Consider the following 15478-nt stretch of genomic DNA (forward strand, 5'->3'; position numbering starts at 1 on the left):
TCATCAAGAGGCTTTTTAGTTCCTCTTCACTTTCTGCCATAAGGGTGGTGTCATCTGCATATCTGAGGTTACTGATATTTCTCCCGGCAATCTTCATTCCAGCTTGTGTTTCTTCCAGCCCAGCGTTTCTCATGATGTACTCTGCATAGAAGTTAAATAAGCAGGGTGATAATATACAGCCTTGACGTACTCCTTTTCCTATTTGGAACCAGTCTGTTGTTCCATGTCCAGTTCTACCTGTTGCTTCCTGACCTGCATATAGATTTCTCAAGAGGCAGGTCAGGTGGTCTGTATTCCCATCTCTTTCAGAATTCTCCACAGTTTATTGTGATCCACACAGTAAAATTAAACTAATTTTTATGTATTGAACAAATATTAGTACAGATTAACCCACTCCAGTGTTCTTGCGTTGAGAATCCCAGGGACGGGGGAGCCTGGTGGGCTGCTGTCTATGGGGTGGCACAGAGTCGGATACGGCTGGAGCGACTTAGCAGCAGCAGCAGCAGTTAAGTAAAAAGTTTTTTATGTCTTTCATACCCATTGGAGGAAAATTATCTGTCTGAAGGGATTTGTTTTCCATGTGGTTAAGAATCATTGTATAAAATGAAGCATGCATAGATTTTTTTTAATATTCAAACGATCTGGTTAAAAACTCCTATTACTAGTTAAACCAGTCAAACAACATTGGAAAACAAGTGTTCAAATACCTGATTATCAATTTGAAGAAATACTCCAACTGTGATGGCAAAATGTCCTCTTTCAGTAATGAGAGATGGTAACTACCATATTTTAGCAGAATTTAAATAAAACTCTCTTAAACAGAGAATAACAACTTACAGTCTAACCAACTCTGACACATTGACGGCAATCATTTGATAGAAAGGGTTTGTTAGTCCCTCAGTAGTGTCTAACTCTTTGGGAGCCTATGGATTGCAGCCTGCCAGGCTCCTCTGTCTATGGGGTTTTTCAGGCAAGAATACTGAAGTGGGTTGCCATTTCCTTTTCTAAGGGACTCTCCCAACCCAGGGACTGAACTTGGGTCTGCTGCATTGCGGGCAGATTCTTCAGTGTCTGAGCCATAAAGGGAGGAGAATGTTTTTGTATAAGTATACATAGATGTATGTGCTTAGTTGCTAACACACACACACATATATAAAATAGTTTATTGAAAAGTGAAACTGTTAATCACTCAATCGTGTCGGACCCTTTGTGACCCCATGGACTGTAGCTCACCAGCTTCCTCTGCCTACTGATTTTTCAGGCAAGAATACTGGGAGTGGGTTGCCAATTCCTCCTCCAGGGGATTTTTCCTACCCAGGGACTGAACCCAGGTCTCTCACACTTCAGGCAGATTCTTTACTGACTGAGCCATTTATTATGTACAGTTAATGACACTGTTTTGATTTCGATAAAATCAATTTTGAAATTAAAAAATGTAAAAATAATAATACATGCAATATATGTATAAAATATATGTATTTTTATATATAATAACATAATACAAAATAAACTTTCCTATTGCGTGTCTAAAATCAGATCATTTGTTTAAAAGCTTTGAATTCAGTTCAATTCCCCTGTTTTAAGAATGTGGAAGTTAAGCACTACAAGATTACCCAAAGAAAAGTTGCCAGAATATGATATATATTTGTCACAAACTGCTCCTTAAACAAAAGGGAGCTATTCTTATTAGTTCAGAAAAATTAAGATATTTTTAAAAAGTTGATTTCAAACTGATTAAATTTGAAATGGTTTTGTGGAACCAGAAGGAAAATCTGTACAGAAAAACTTTTCTATAATTTGTTCCAGTTGAAGATACTCATGCTTTATTTATAAAGTATAAAACAGAGCCATAGAGCCAAAAAATAATAATGTGTTTTGACCACAAAGTAATGAGGCTGATTTTCTTCACAAGATTTAGAGTCACACAGAGTAACACTAAAAATATGCGTCTTTTCCTCAGCCAGGAGCAACAGAGTGAGACCAGCCAGGAAGAGTGTGTCATATGACCACAGTTTGACAAAGTTGCTAATGCTATTTTCCATTTCATGTGCCCTGTGGAAGGGCAAAAATGGAAAAGCAGACCCAGTTGTGAGGATAGCTTTTTCACATTCTATCAGCTACAGCACAATAACTGTAATATACTGTATTAAGATTAGCAATGGAACTTTAGTTCTAATACTTGAATTTCCCCTCCATCCAATTTCTTACGTGTTGAAAATATTGAGCAATGCGAAGTTAATTCCTGTTCATGTAGTTGGACAATTTAACTTGGTATTTTGTTCCCTCAATGATTTTAATTAAAATTATAGTATTTATAGGAAAAATGAAAAACTTAGGAGTTGAAAGAATAGCATGAAAGGGTAAGCACTTTGATGGATAGACTTTAAACTGGACTGACTGTCCATTTGAACCTCAGTGTACTTGCTAAGGAAGCTAAGGGCTCATTTAATTTTCGTGTTTGCTTTGCTTTGGTTTAAAACTAACAACCACATTCCTTTGGTCAGTCCTTAATCCAATAAAATGATTATGGACTTTTCACTTGGTCCTTCCATCCAGCTACTAAGAGCATTCATGGTTTTGAAGAAACCTGACTTGGCTCAGGTCTTCAAGGAGCTAGCTGGCTAAAAGATACAGCTTGGATTGAATATATGTGCCGTATCAATACACCATTGCAACTTGAATAAACTTAGAATAACGTCTAAGATTTATTGAGTGTTTATAATGGAGCCAGAAGCCTTGCATGAATTACTTCATGTAATCTTTACAACAGTTCTGAGTATTACTAACAGTTTTAATTTGCAGATAAGCACACAGGCTTATTAGGAAACTTGTCTCAGATCTGTCAAAGGGATTACCAGCTACATGTTTGCATCTGTAGAGTAATCTTGGGGTTTTCCAGGACTCCAGTGTCCGAAGATCCTGAACAATGTAGACTTGGATGATGCCGAGCGGGGAAAAGGTGTGCCTACATTCGGTCCCAGAGGGCCAGTCCTCGTCTAGCCTTCTTCACTAGGGACCATCTTGATGCGGCCTGTCTGATCATATCTCAGGGCAGACGGCTCCTGGCTGATTCTCAGAGCAAACTTACTCTTACACAAGCGAGGACGGGTGTAGGGAGACAAGACTGAGAAACGGAAGACGTAGGAACGTTGTCCATAGATGGGGAAGGGCCTCAAGGCGGGTCCACCTTCGCAGCCTCCACAGGTTCTAGACACTGATAAGAAAGCAACAAGCTCCACCGCCCGAATACTAGGCTAAGACCTATCCCTGACCTTGGCAAAGACAGTTACCCATGACCGCTCGCAGCCCAGCGGCTGCTGCGGCAAGTGAGCGCACCAGGGCAGACCAAGGCACGCCCGACCGCGTGATGTATCCGACCGCCGCTAGGCTGGGACCTTCCCCCGCGACCCGCCCCGCCCGCGGGCCCCTCCCATCCTCGTTGCTCTGTCTGCCAAGCCCCGGCGCCAGAGGACCCACGACGTCACCGCAGCGCTCTCGAGCCTCCAGACCGCCCTCCGTGCGCCTTCCTTTTCCTCCCGTCCAGTGACGCGGCGGCCCGGCGGCGTCAGTGGACACACACGCGCGCTGCGGCCCGGCCTGCGCCCACCCCAGCATGGCAGCTCTCGCACGCCTCTCCCCGCGCCTGCGGTTCTGCGCCTCCGCCCTCCCCTCAGCGGGCGTCTGGTCCAAGGTAAAGTGCAGGTGAAGAACAAGGCCGCGCCCGGAAGAACGCGGACGAAAGCCCGAGCGTTTTTTCTTGTCTGCCCACACCCAACCTCTCCAGCCCGGGAGCCGGCATCTGAGCGCAGTTCCCAGGGCCCCGAGGCGCGCCGACGCCTGCTTGCCTCGCTGCTTCTCCGCCTGGCCTCCTTGACTTGGTTCTGCACCTGCTTGCCCAGTGAGGCGAGACGAGGCACGGAAGTGCGCGGAGAGGCCCTGGCTCCCGTCTCCGTTTCGCGGGCAGTTTCTTGGGCAGGGGCTTTGGCGGCCGAAACGGGACCGGGAGGGTTCGCCGGCTTAAGGAGGGCAAGGGGCGACGGCTGCACGGGGTAGGTTTGCGCTCTGAATTGGGGATCTCGGGGCGGAGGCCCCTCTACAGGCCCGGAACTGAGGGCTGGGCTAGCCAGGGGTCGGCTCGAGTTTGCCGCCAAGGCGGTGGAACGCTGCGCCCCTTCTCCGCGTGGGGCTGCGCCGCACCTCGGCGGTGGGAAGCGGAACCCGGACTGGAGCGCTTGCCTGCGCGTTTACCTCGCCACGCCGAGTACCCTGTGGAGGTCTGGCTGCGAGCGCGGGCATCCCTTTCTTCTGAGGCTCCTTAGGGTTTCCGTTTTCAAAGTTCTTGCAAACGTTGTCCACTCTTACTGCAAACTCTTCACTAACGGTAGTATCTCGAGGCCCTCGCGCTGCGGTTGTGGGCTGTGTCGTCTTTTTTTTTTTTCCCGCGTGTTCTGTCCCCGCCTGTAAGCCGTCGCCCCAGTGCGGTTCTTATCCGGAGTCCTCGGACAGGACCGGAGTGGCGCGTCTGGGAGACTAGCTTACCTCAGCTACCTCCGTCACCACGGGAGCCTTTTCCTTGGAAGAGACAAGGAAAAGTGATGTTTTTAAATAATAGTTCTGAGCTTAAAAAGTGTGCCTTGAACACTTACCTCCTCACAAGGAACTTCGCTTCCTCCCCATTTGCTGTGGCATCTTACTGGCATCCACTCTGAGAGCGGTGAACGGGGAGGGGCTGTGACAAAGCCCTTAGGTGAGTGCTAGATGGTGATTAAGAACTGGGAAGATTTACACGTAAATACCTGTTAGGCATTTTGATAATTGCAGGTAGCTTTGGATTTGTAAAGCATTGTTAGAAGGGAGCTCGACCTTCTGTCATTGCTGTGGGCGCTGAAACGAGTGCAGATCAGGACACAGCGACCTCCCTGGGCCAAGGTTAATTACATTCCTTGTTTTGGCACTTAGTTGTGTGTGCATGCTCAGTCGTGTCCAACTCTTTGCGACCCCATGGATTGTAGCCCGCCAGGCTCCTCTGTTCATGGAATTTTCCAGGCAAGAATACTGGCGTGGGTTGCTATTTGCTATGCCAGGGGATCTTGCCTACACAGGGATCGAACCCACGTCTCTTGTGTCTCCTGCATTGAAAGGCAGATTCTTTACCCCTGGGCTACTTGGGAAGCCCTGCTAGTTACTTATTTGCCTAAGTGTAATTTACTTATTTTCTTAAGTGTATTATTAAACTATTCCCAAAGCCCAGCAAACGTCTTCTTAGATGGCCGAGTTACAAATTATGGGTTTTCCGGTATCTCATCTCTCTTTCAGGATTTGTTGATCATAAGGTCCAACTCCCCTTGCTTGGTGTTAAGTTCTTGGCACTTAAATCTCTTACTGCTTACCCCTTAAATCCTCACCTCCTACTTGCGTTAACTGTAACACTTGTATACTTGTTTAACTTTTTGAACGTGTAGACATCATCTTCATAACCAGATGAAATTTGCAAACCATATTGTATGCCTTATTCTACATCTGTCTGAGCATGACACACTGCCATGCATAGAATAGACACTCAACACATTTCCTACGAGGATGTGAAAACACTGTGGGCAAACTTATGGAGTAACCTTGAGGATTTTTTTTTTTTTTTTTTTTTGCTAAATATAACCAACAGGTAAAATGAGGTGTTTTTTTTTTTTTTTCTTGTTTGTTTGTGGTAAACATGTCTTCCAGACTTGAGTGTGCATCAGAATTACCTGGAGGCTTTATCAAATAGATTGCTGTGTTCATGCCCAGAGTTTCCCATTTAGTAGGTCCTGGTAGGAGCTCAGTACTTTGTGTTAATTAGTTCCCAGATAGTAAAGCTGCTGGTCTGAGGACTGCACTTTCAGAGCCAGTGGCATTGCCTTTGACCTAAACAGACTACCGGAAGGTATCTTTCATCTTCCTTAGTCCATGATTGTTTTGGAGGGTATGTTAAATACTATTTTCCATTCACTATAGAAAATTATTACTGAAAAAAAAAATCTTAAAACTACCATTAACACTTATAGCTATTTCTCTTCTTTGAAAACCATCTTTTCCAGATTTATCTCCAACCCCAGACTCTCCTGAACTGCCTTCCTTCAAGTACAACTTACTGGTTCATGTCACTCAGTACTTCTCAGGACTTTCTGATCAAAAATGAACCAGCTGTAATGTGGCTTTTTCCTTCCTTGTTTTGTTTTTATTATGGTTAACAGCACCGGTATCCATCCAGAATGTAAGCTAGAAATTTGGAACCATTCTCTCCTCTGCTCCTTTCTTTAACTTGCAGTTGATTACCAGTGTCATGTGTGATAATTTTGCAGTTATTTAGTGGCTGTTATCCTTGTAAGTCTGTAAGTTTCACTAGAGCAGAGACTATGCTTGTGAGGTTGTTTGTTTGTTAACTCTCTAGTCTCAGTATTAAGTATGAAAGGGAAAGTTGCTCAGTTGTGTCTGACTCTTTGTGACCCCATGGACTATACAGTCCTTGGAATTCTCCAGGTCAGAATACTGGAGTGGGTAGCCTTTCTCTTCTCCAGGGGATCTTCCCAACCCAGGGATCGAACCCAGGTCTCCCACATTGCAGGCAGATTCTTTTCCAGCTGAGGCACCAGAATGGGTATTTTAGAACAAATAGAGGAATGAATGAAAGAATGAGTTCCCTTGCCACTTTCCTGATTCAGGCTTTTGTATGAGAGTTGTGACATCTCTGTTTCAAACAAAACAAAACACTTTGCTGTCCTTTCCTCAATGAAGGATGAAGTTGAAGCTCTCTAATGTTGTCTTTAAGGCCTTTTGAAACTTGCCCTGACTTCCTTACCAGCCTGATCTTCATGAGCTTCTCTCCACAGTGTGATCCTGCATGCCCTTGAAAACAGTCTTTCCACATCTTGGTACCTTTGCTCAGGCAGCTCCCCCTTTCTGGAATCCCCACCCTCATTATTTTTTTAAAGGCTTGGCATACTTTTACACTTTCTGATCCACTAGGCAGAATGCATTGCTTATTTATCTATGATCCTTCAGAGTGCTTCAGGGCATCCCTCGAAATTGGAATATGATATGTACATTCCCTAGAAAACAAAGTATGCTATTGCTGTAGAGCACTGCTCCATGTCAGCAACTCCTGTGAGCTCCTTGTGATTCATTTGTGTCATAAGTGAGTGATTAATTATTAATGACAGTGTCCATCTTTGGTCAACACTGGTCCAGTGCTTGATACCTAAAGCATTTTAGCACATGTCACTACTTCCTCTTGGCAGTAGTGCCATGCTCTCCTTGCAAGACAGTGTATATCCACTTGCATGTTAATGCCCTTTCCTTCTAATGGTGTTTTCTGAACCTCTCTCCAGATGGCCTATCCTCCCCTCTTCTATATATACAACTTTGAGACTGACCTAGGCAATGTCAATCTTTCTGTGTCCTGATATATTTAACTATAAGGAGACAAGGTAGAGAGCGTGTAGGTGTATAGTTCCTATCATTAAGATAAAATTTGTTTAAAAATAAAAAAAGACAGTGTGGTTTGTGAATTTTCCCTCAGACATCTGCAAAGTGAAGTGCATTTTCATTTCACTAAGTTCTGGAGTGTTGAATGACAGAAAAAAGAGAAATTTAGGTGAAAGAATTAGTGGTAGAAGTGGTTAGAAAGGAAGGAGTTCTGGATTGGGAAGTCATGAGATAAAACTTAGGCTCCACAGTAGAATCTGATCTCAAAGATTAAGTGTAAGAATTTGAAGATGAGAACAAAGTGGGAAGAGGGAGAAGATTTTCAAAGAACTAGATTTAATAGAAAACAATTTTTCACTGCAAGAATTTTATTTCTTAGCTTCATTATGTACTGAATCACTATTATTTCTTTCCCTCAATAGTATTAGCAGAAACTAGTGGAAACAATGAAATGGAATTTTGCAGAAGGTAGGAAGGTGGAAAAACAAAACAAAATATATGATGTTAGTGTAAAGGAAGATCTCAGTGGAAAAAAAAAAATTACTCCTAGAATCAGTAGCTGTCAAAGCTGTACAGGTCATTACTCTTCATTCTTTTAGGTAATTTCTGCAAAGTTGAAGATTATTTTATTTATTTACTTATTTTTGTAGCAGATGATGCTTGGGTTTTGTCACATCATTATTTTAATATTTAAAATATAGTAGAAGGTAGAGCAGTTTAGAGCTCTACTTGAATTCAGTTATCATAGGAATAAAGGTAGGTGATTAGAGACATCTTTCTCCCCACCTCCCTGCCAATTCTTGGAAGGTGTTGGGTGTCTGTTTCTTGACCAACCAACAGAAGCAGGGAATGTGGGAAGGGATAGTGGGCAAGGAGTATGTGTGTCAGAGAACAGATTGCAAGGCTTTCTCAGGGGGGCTGCCTCCCAGGTTCTGGGCAGTTCGCTGGTCTTCAGGCCTTGAAGATCCACAGCAAACTTTCTGTGGTAACTGGCCTCAGGCATTGTGCTTCCTTTTCGCCTCACTGCCTGCAGTTCGTATTGCTGTTTGCCCAATAATCTTTGGATACTTACATTGGCAACTTGATTGCAAATAAAATAATTACATTAAAGTAATCTTAAAGCTGGGGCTCATTTTTTTTTTCAAAACCCTCAACAAAGATTGCTTGGATTAATTGGTTATAGTATGGATCATGTTAAATTCTTTGTAAAATCAGTAATGTGTCTGTTTTTGCATTCGTGGAGGGTAGAGTGGAGAGGTTAAAAATGAAAACTAAACTCCCAATCAGTGTCAGGTTAATCTTACTGCCCTGGTGGGGAGTGGAGAAAAGGTTGCATTTCCCAAGCAAAGATCATATCCCCTGGGTATCTTCTGTAATCCAGGCTCAGGGCTAAGTGCTTCTTAGCTTTATAGTAATAATACATAATTGTTTGATCTGTACTACATCCCTAGGAAGCAGTTATCATCGTTTGTATCATGCTTTTTAAAAAAAAAATTAAGAAGAGTGTCTTGTTATGTGATACAATTACATGTCTAATTATATGGAAATCATTGACAGGAATTTTAAAAAAATGATCATCTTTTTGTAAACCCTAATAGCTCAGTTGGTAAAGAATCCACCTGCAATGCAAGAGACCCAGGTTCAATTCCTGGGTTGGGAAGATCCACTGGAGAAGGGATAGGCTACCCACTCCAGTATTCTTTTTTTTTTCCCACTCCAGTATTCTTGGGCTTCCCTTGTGGCTCAGCTGGTAAGGAATCCATCTGCAATGCTGGAGACCTGGGTTCGATCCTTGGATTGGTAAGATCTCCTGGAGAAGAGAAAGGCTACCCATTCCAGTATTTTGGCCTGGAGAATTCCATGGACTGTATAGTCCATGGGGTCACAAAGAGTCGGACATGACTGAGTGACTTTCACTTTTATAAACTTAATGTCACTGCCACCTCCGCTCCACCCACCAAAAAAAGAGGCTCAGAAGTTAAGTAATTTTCTGCAGTTAATACTTCTACTGGCATTTGAAACAAGGATATTTTAGACTCTGAGATTAATAGAGTGTGGCCCATTATGCCACTGTTTGTCAGTCAATAGATATCAAATGTTGTTATAATAAATAGATAATAAATATCAACAAATATTGTTAACTGAACATATGCAAAATGAACAGACCAATGCTGAGTACCTGTAAATTCTTTATTATCTTGAGTCCTCACATTCTCTGAAAATATGAATTAGTTTATTGCTTTTAAGCTTTTGATTGGGTAAATGTGAAACACTTGTGTTTTTTCTAAAATACTTCTGAGGTTGTTTTGGGGGGAGATGTAGCCTGATTAAATTAAGAAAAAAAAGGTTTATATATTTATTTGGCTGCCGTGGGTCTTAGTTGTGGCACTTGGGACCTTTGATCTTCATCACAGCATGTGAACTCTTAGTTGTGGCAGGTTGGATCTAGTTGCCTGACCAGGGTTCAAACTTGGGCCCCCTGCATTGGGAGCTCAGTCTTAACCCCTGGACCACCAGGTAAGTCCACTTCTCAGTAATTTATGACTGTTTGTAATGAATGATACTGTTCATGGGGTTCTTCCAGCAAGAATACTGGAGTGGCTTGCCATTTGAATTGTGGTGATTGAGAAGACTCCCGAGAGTCCCTTGGACAACAGGGAGATCAAACCAGTCAATCCTAAGGGAAGTCAATCCTGAATACTCATTGGAAGGACTGATACTGAAACTGAAGCTCCAATACTTTGGCCATCTGATGCAAAAAACCAACTTGTTGTAAAAGACCCTGATGCTGGAAAAGATTGAGGGCAGGAGGAGAACAGGGCAACAGAGGATGAGCTGTTTGTATGGTATCATCGACTCAATGGACATGAGTTTGAGCAAACTCCGGGAGATATTGAAGGACAGGGAGCCTGGCATGACTGAACAACAACAACCGATTTTAACTACAGTAAAAAATGTCAGAGGAGCTATAAGTTTGGAAACATTAATAGATAATTGTGTTAGATTACTAGAGTGTACGGACATATTGAGAGAATTTTCAGTCTTCAGCAGTTTTACCCCCCAGACGGATTCTTTAACTTTCTTCCTCTTCCTAGTAAGGCCCTGACTCTACCTTTCACTGAAAATAAGGACAACAGAGTTCTTCATGAAAAAATATGACACTCGTAAAGGTTTGTTGTACATAAGTAATAAAATAGAAGTAGTATAAGACTGAGGATTTTTGAAAAGGACAGAGAGGAACATATTGTGGTAGAGGGCCCCAGTGATAGAAGGCGAAACCTGGGAACTGGTCTTGCTTTAACAGTGTGGGGTAAATTACAAGATCCTTCTATCTTCGGAAACTTCACTTGTAAAATGAGATGGTTGGATTAGATACGTGTGTATTTTTCTCTTCTCTGTTTTTTAGGCATGCATCCATGCTCAGTTGTGTCTGACTCTTTGCCACCCTATGGACTGTAGCTTGCCAGACTGTCCTTGGGATGTCTCAGGCAAGAATACTGGAGTGGGTTGTCATTTCCTTCTCAGGGGGATCTTCCCGACCCAGGGATCAAATCCCCATCTCTTGTGTCTCCACTGTACCACCTGAGAAGCCCCTGTTTTCTAGGAGATATCCTCAGTTTCATTTTATGATATATATGTTGGCCTCGTTAGGCTATCAAACTTTCAAGTTCTAAGATTAAAAACATATTTTCATATATATATGTGTGTGTTAAAACAGAATCAAGTAAATCCCTGCTATTTGAGTATAGAACAGAGGAGACCGCTGTTGGTGGTTCAAGCTCTTTCCTTCCTATCCCCACCTCTGCTTATTTCCCTGTGTGTGGGCAGTATGCCACGGTAAACCACTCTTCCTTATCTGACCTTGACCAAGGTTGCATTTAAAAGGACAAAGGTCATTTAGCAACCTATACCTTTGCAGATCTCATTGTACTTTCAGTATAGTTTCTTAATCTCCTTTTGTATTGTGTGTTAGTTGTTCAGTTGTGTCCGACTCTTTGCGACCCCAGGGGGTGCCCACCAGGCTCCTCTGTCCATGGAATTCTCTATGCAAGAACACTGGAGTGGGTTGCCATTTCCTTCTCTACCTTTTGTACTAATTGACACTTTTTATGACCAACCTAGACAGCATATTAAAAAGCAGAGACATTACTTTGCCAACAAAGGTCCATCTAGTCAAAGCTATGGTTTTTCCAGTAGTCATGTATGGATGTGAGAGTTGGACTGTGAAGAAAGCTGAGTGCCGAAGAGCTGATGCTTTTGAACTGTGGTGTTGGAGAAGACTCTTGAGAGTCTTTGGGGCTTCCCTGGTGACTCAGAGGTTAAAGCGTCTGCCTCCAATGCGGGAGACCCGGGTTTGATCCCTGGGTCAGGAAGATCCCCTGGAGAAGGAAATGGCAACCCACTCCAGTATTCTTGCCTGGAGAATCCTATGGATGGAGGAGCTTGGTAGGCTACAGTCCACGGGATCGCAGAGTCGGACACGACTGAGTGACTTCACTTCACTTGAGAGTCCCTTGGACTGCCAAGAGATCCAACCAGTCCATCCTAAAGGAAATCAGTCCTGGGTGTTCATTGGAAGGACTGATGCTGAAGCTGAAACTCCAATCCTTTGGCCACCTGATTCGAAGAACTGACTCATTTGAGAAGACCCTGATGCTGGAGAAGGGGATGACAGAGGATGAGATGGTTAGATGGCATCATTGACTTAGTGGACGTGAGTTTGAGTAAACTCCGGGAGTTGGTGATGGACAGGGAGGCCTGGCATGCTGCAGTCCATGGGGTCACAAAGAGTCGGACACGACTGAGTGGCTGAACTGAAATGAACTGAACTGACACTTTTTATGAAAGGAGGATTTTCGAGGGATTAAAAAAATGAGAGCACTCATTTATGCTTTTACTTTGATCTCCTAGAGTTCTCTGTCTGGGAGGCTCTGATAGGCATGGGTGTGAGCTTACGTCGATGGGCTGGTTAAGGGGCAGTGTCTCAGGAGTCAGGTGTCATTCTCTCTACCCCCTCTCTTTTTATGCATGCGTACTCAGTTGTGTCTGACTCTTTGCGATTCCATGGACTGCAGCCCACCAGGCTCCTCTGTCTATGGGAATTTTCAGGCAAGACCACTGGAGTGGGTTGCTGTTTCCTCCTCTAGGGGGTTCTTCCCAATCCAGGGATCAAACCCACGTCTTCTCTATTTCCTGCTTGGCAGGCAGATTCTTTACCCCTCAGCCACTGGGGAAGCCCTCATTTTTTAGGTCGACTATTTAATAAGAATAAAGGAGAGATGATGTTAAGTATGAGTGATTGATTGCAACTCAATCGACTTTATCATTTTTCCTGTTCATACTGTGAGTGAAGTGTAAAGAGGGAAACAGTTTAAAACTGATGGTGAATGCTCGTCAGATAGCCTGACTTGCACCAGATAGTACACTGTGATGAGACTGGCCATGCCCCTCTTGGAGTTAACAGTCTGCTGCTTTTCTCTGGCATCCATAAACTCTAGGCCCTAGAAAGGAATGAGTTTTTGTGTGCTGTTCTTGTCCCTTCCGGAGGTGTTCTTTGATACCCAAGATTGGATCAGGGCCCAAATCTGTAGTATTTATAGTATTGAGAGCATCAGTTGTATCTTAATACTTACTGCCGCTGCTAAGTCACTTCAGTCGTGTCTGACTCTGTGCGACCCCATAGACGGCAGCCTACCAGGCTCCCTGTCCCTGGGATTCTCCAGGCAAGAACTCTGAAGTGGGTTGCCATTTCCTTCTCCAATGCATGAAAGTGAAAAGTGAAAGTGAAGTCACTCAGTCATGCCCGACTCTTAGCGACCCCATGGACTGCAGCCCATCAAGCTCCTCCAACCACGGGATTTTCCAGGCAAGAGTACTGGAGTGGGTTGCCATTGCCTAATACTTACTAGATTGGAATAAATAGCAGAGGATTTGGCACGTACGGGTTCTCAGGAAATATTTGTTGGTTGTATTGCTATCAAAAATCAATATTGACACTGATATTGTGAATTTGAGTCCCATCATACACAGTATCTGCTTTCTTTCACTCTTTCAAGGGGCCCCAAATGACACAGAGCTTTTCTTATATAATAGAAGATATTGATCATAAGGGGATTCTGGTGGTAATTTGTGAATCTCTACTCTTTTTTTTTTTTTGGTTGTTGTTAAATATTTATTTGTTGATTTGGCCACTATGGGTCTTAGTTGCCACACACAGTATCCTTTTTTTTCTTAATTTATTTTTATTGAAGTAAGATTTCCCTAGTGGCTCAGATGGTAAAGCGTCTGTCTACAATGCAGGAGACCCGGGTTCGATCCCTGGGTCGGGAAGATCCACTGGAGAAGGAAATGGCAATCCACTCCAGTACTATTGCCTGGAAAATCCCATGGATAGAGGAGCCTGGTAGGCTACAGTCCATTGGGTTGCCAAGAGTCGGACACGACTGAGCAACTTCACTTCACTTATAGTTGATTTACAGTGTGTTAATTCCCGTCATACAGTAAAGTAATTCAGTTATATATATATGTTATGTTTTTAAATATTCTTTTCCATTATGGTTTACCATAGGATTTGTTAAAATTGGAGGATAATTACTTTACAGTGTCCTGTTAGTTTCTGCTGTACAACAAAGTGAATCAGCTATAAGTATACATAACATATATCCCCTCTGTCTTGAGCTTCCCTCCCCCCCCCACCCCACCCTGCTAGGTCATCACAGAGCACCATGCTGAGCTCCCTGTGTTTTACAGCAGCTTCCCACCAGCTGTGTTTTACACATGGTAGCATACATATGTCGGTGCTACTCTCTGTTTGCCTGCCTTCATTTTTCCCTTCTGTGTGCACAAGTCTGTTCTCTGTATCTGTGTCTCTATTCCTACCTTGCAGATAGGTTCATTTTTCTAGATTCCATGTATATACATTAATATTTGTTTTTCTCTTTCTGACTTCTTTCACTGTGTATGAGAGACTCTAGGTTCATCCACATCACTGCAAATGACCCCATTTTGTTCCTTTTATGGCTGAGTAATATTCCATTGTGTATATGTACCACAACCTCTTCATCTATTCACCTGTCGATGGACATCAGGTTAATAACATGTTCTGGCTATTGTAAACAGTGGCATGCAGGATCTTTAGTTGTGGCACGTGAACTCTAGATTTGGCATGTGGATATAGTTCCCTAACCAGGGATTTCACCTGAGTCCTCAGCATTGGGAGCCTAGAGTCTTAACCACTGGAACATCAGGGAAGTCTCTGTCCATCCTACTCTTAAGATGAACTACTTACAGCCCCACTCTTTCAAAGACAAGCTAGTGAAATTATCCTTGTATATATAGTAATTGAATATATTTGTATACATGCAAAATAAACACAAGTTTCCAAATGCTTGTTCACTTAAAAATGTTTTTTAATGTTTTAGGGATGTATTTGCTACTTTTCAACTAGCACAGCTCACCATACCAAATTTTATACAGACCCAGTGGAAGCGGTAAAAGACATTCCTAATGGTGCAACAATACTGGTTGGTGGTGAGTAATAGTATTGTTTTCCTTTTGATTTTTGCAAAGCAGGGAAATCACAATGGTGAGGTGATTAGAAAGGCTAATTATTTTATTACTTTGTTAATAAATGCCAATTATTAGAAATGCCAGTTATTTTATTGTTTAATTATCGATTCTTTATCTTATTTTAATTTATTTATTACATATTATCTATTTTTTTTATTATAGTGTCCCCTTTCTGAAAGTTTAGCAAGGTTTAGCACTTTATATCTGACCTTTTCTTTCCTTTTCTATTTCTTTTCCTATTATTTGAAAAGCTGACACCTTAAATGGGGATATCTTACTAGTAGCTTTGAAAAATCCCTAGATACTTGGGAATTCTGCTTACCTTAAAACGTTTGCATCAAGAAAAAAAAAGTTTGCATTAATCTCAGCAGCCCACACTGGCCATTCCTTTTGTTCCTCCTCATTTTAGAAGCTAGAGTGCACATCCGCATCTATCTGTTAGTGAGCC

At 42.7% G+C, this 15478-nt stretch overlaps 1 protein-coding gene across 4 annotated transcripts in view; it reads left to right on the forward strand.

Moving 5' to 3' along the window:
• Nucleotides 1-3466: 3466 nt before the first annotated feature.
• OXCT1 (3-oxoacid CoA-transferase 1) overlaps nucleotides 3467-15478 on the forward strand; it is a 163371-nt gene continuing 151359 nt past the window's right edge. For 2 of the 4 annotated variants that reach the window (XM_004017014.6, XM_060400459.1), the window contains exons 1-2: nucleotides 3467-3691; nucleotides 14883-14991. In XM_004017014.6, coding sequence (XP_004017063.1) covers nucleotides 3614-3691; nucleotides 14883-14991 — 187 coding nt within the window. In that variant the 5' untranslated portion in view covers nucleotides 3467-3613. Of the gene's footprint in view, nucleotides 12176-14882; nucleotides 14992-15478 lie in introns of all 4 variants that reach the window. The other 2 variants (XM_042233822.2, XM_060400460.1) reach the window with 1 other exon arrangement.

The sequence above is a fragment of the Ovis aries genome, chromosome 16 (genome assembly GCF_016772045.2).
Source record: "Ovis aries strain OAR_USU_Benz2616 breed Rambouillet chromosome 16, ARS-UI_Ramb_v3.0, whole genome shotgun sequence".
NCBI lineage: Eukaryota > Metazoa > Chordata > Mammalia > Artiodactyla > Bovidae > Ovis > Ovis aries.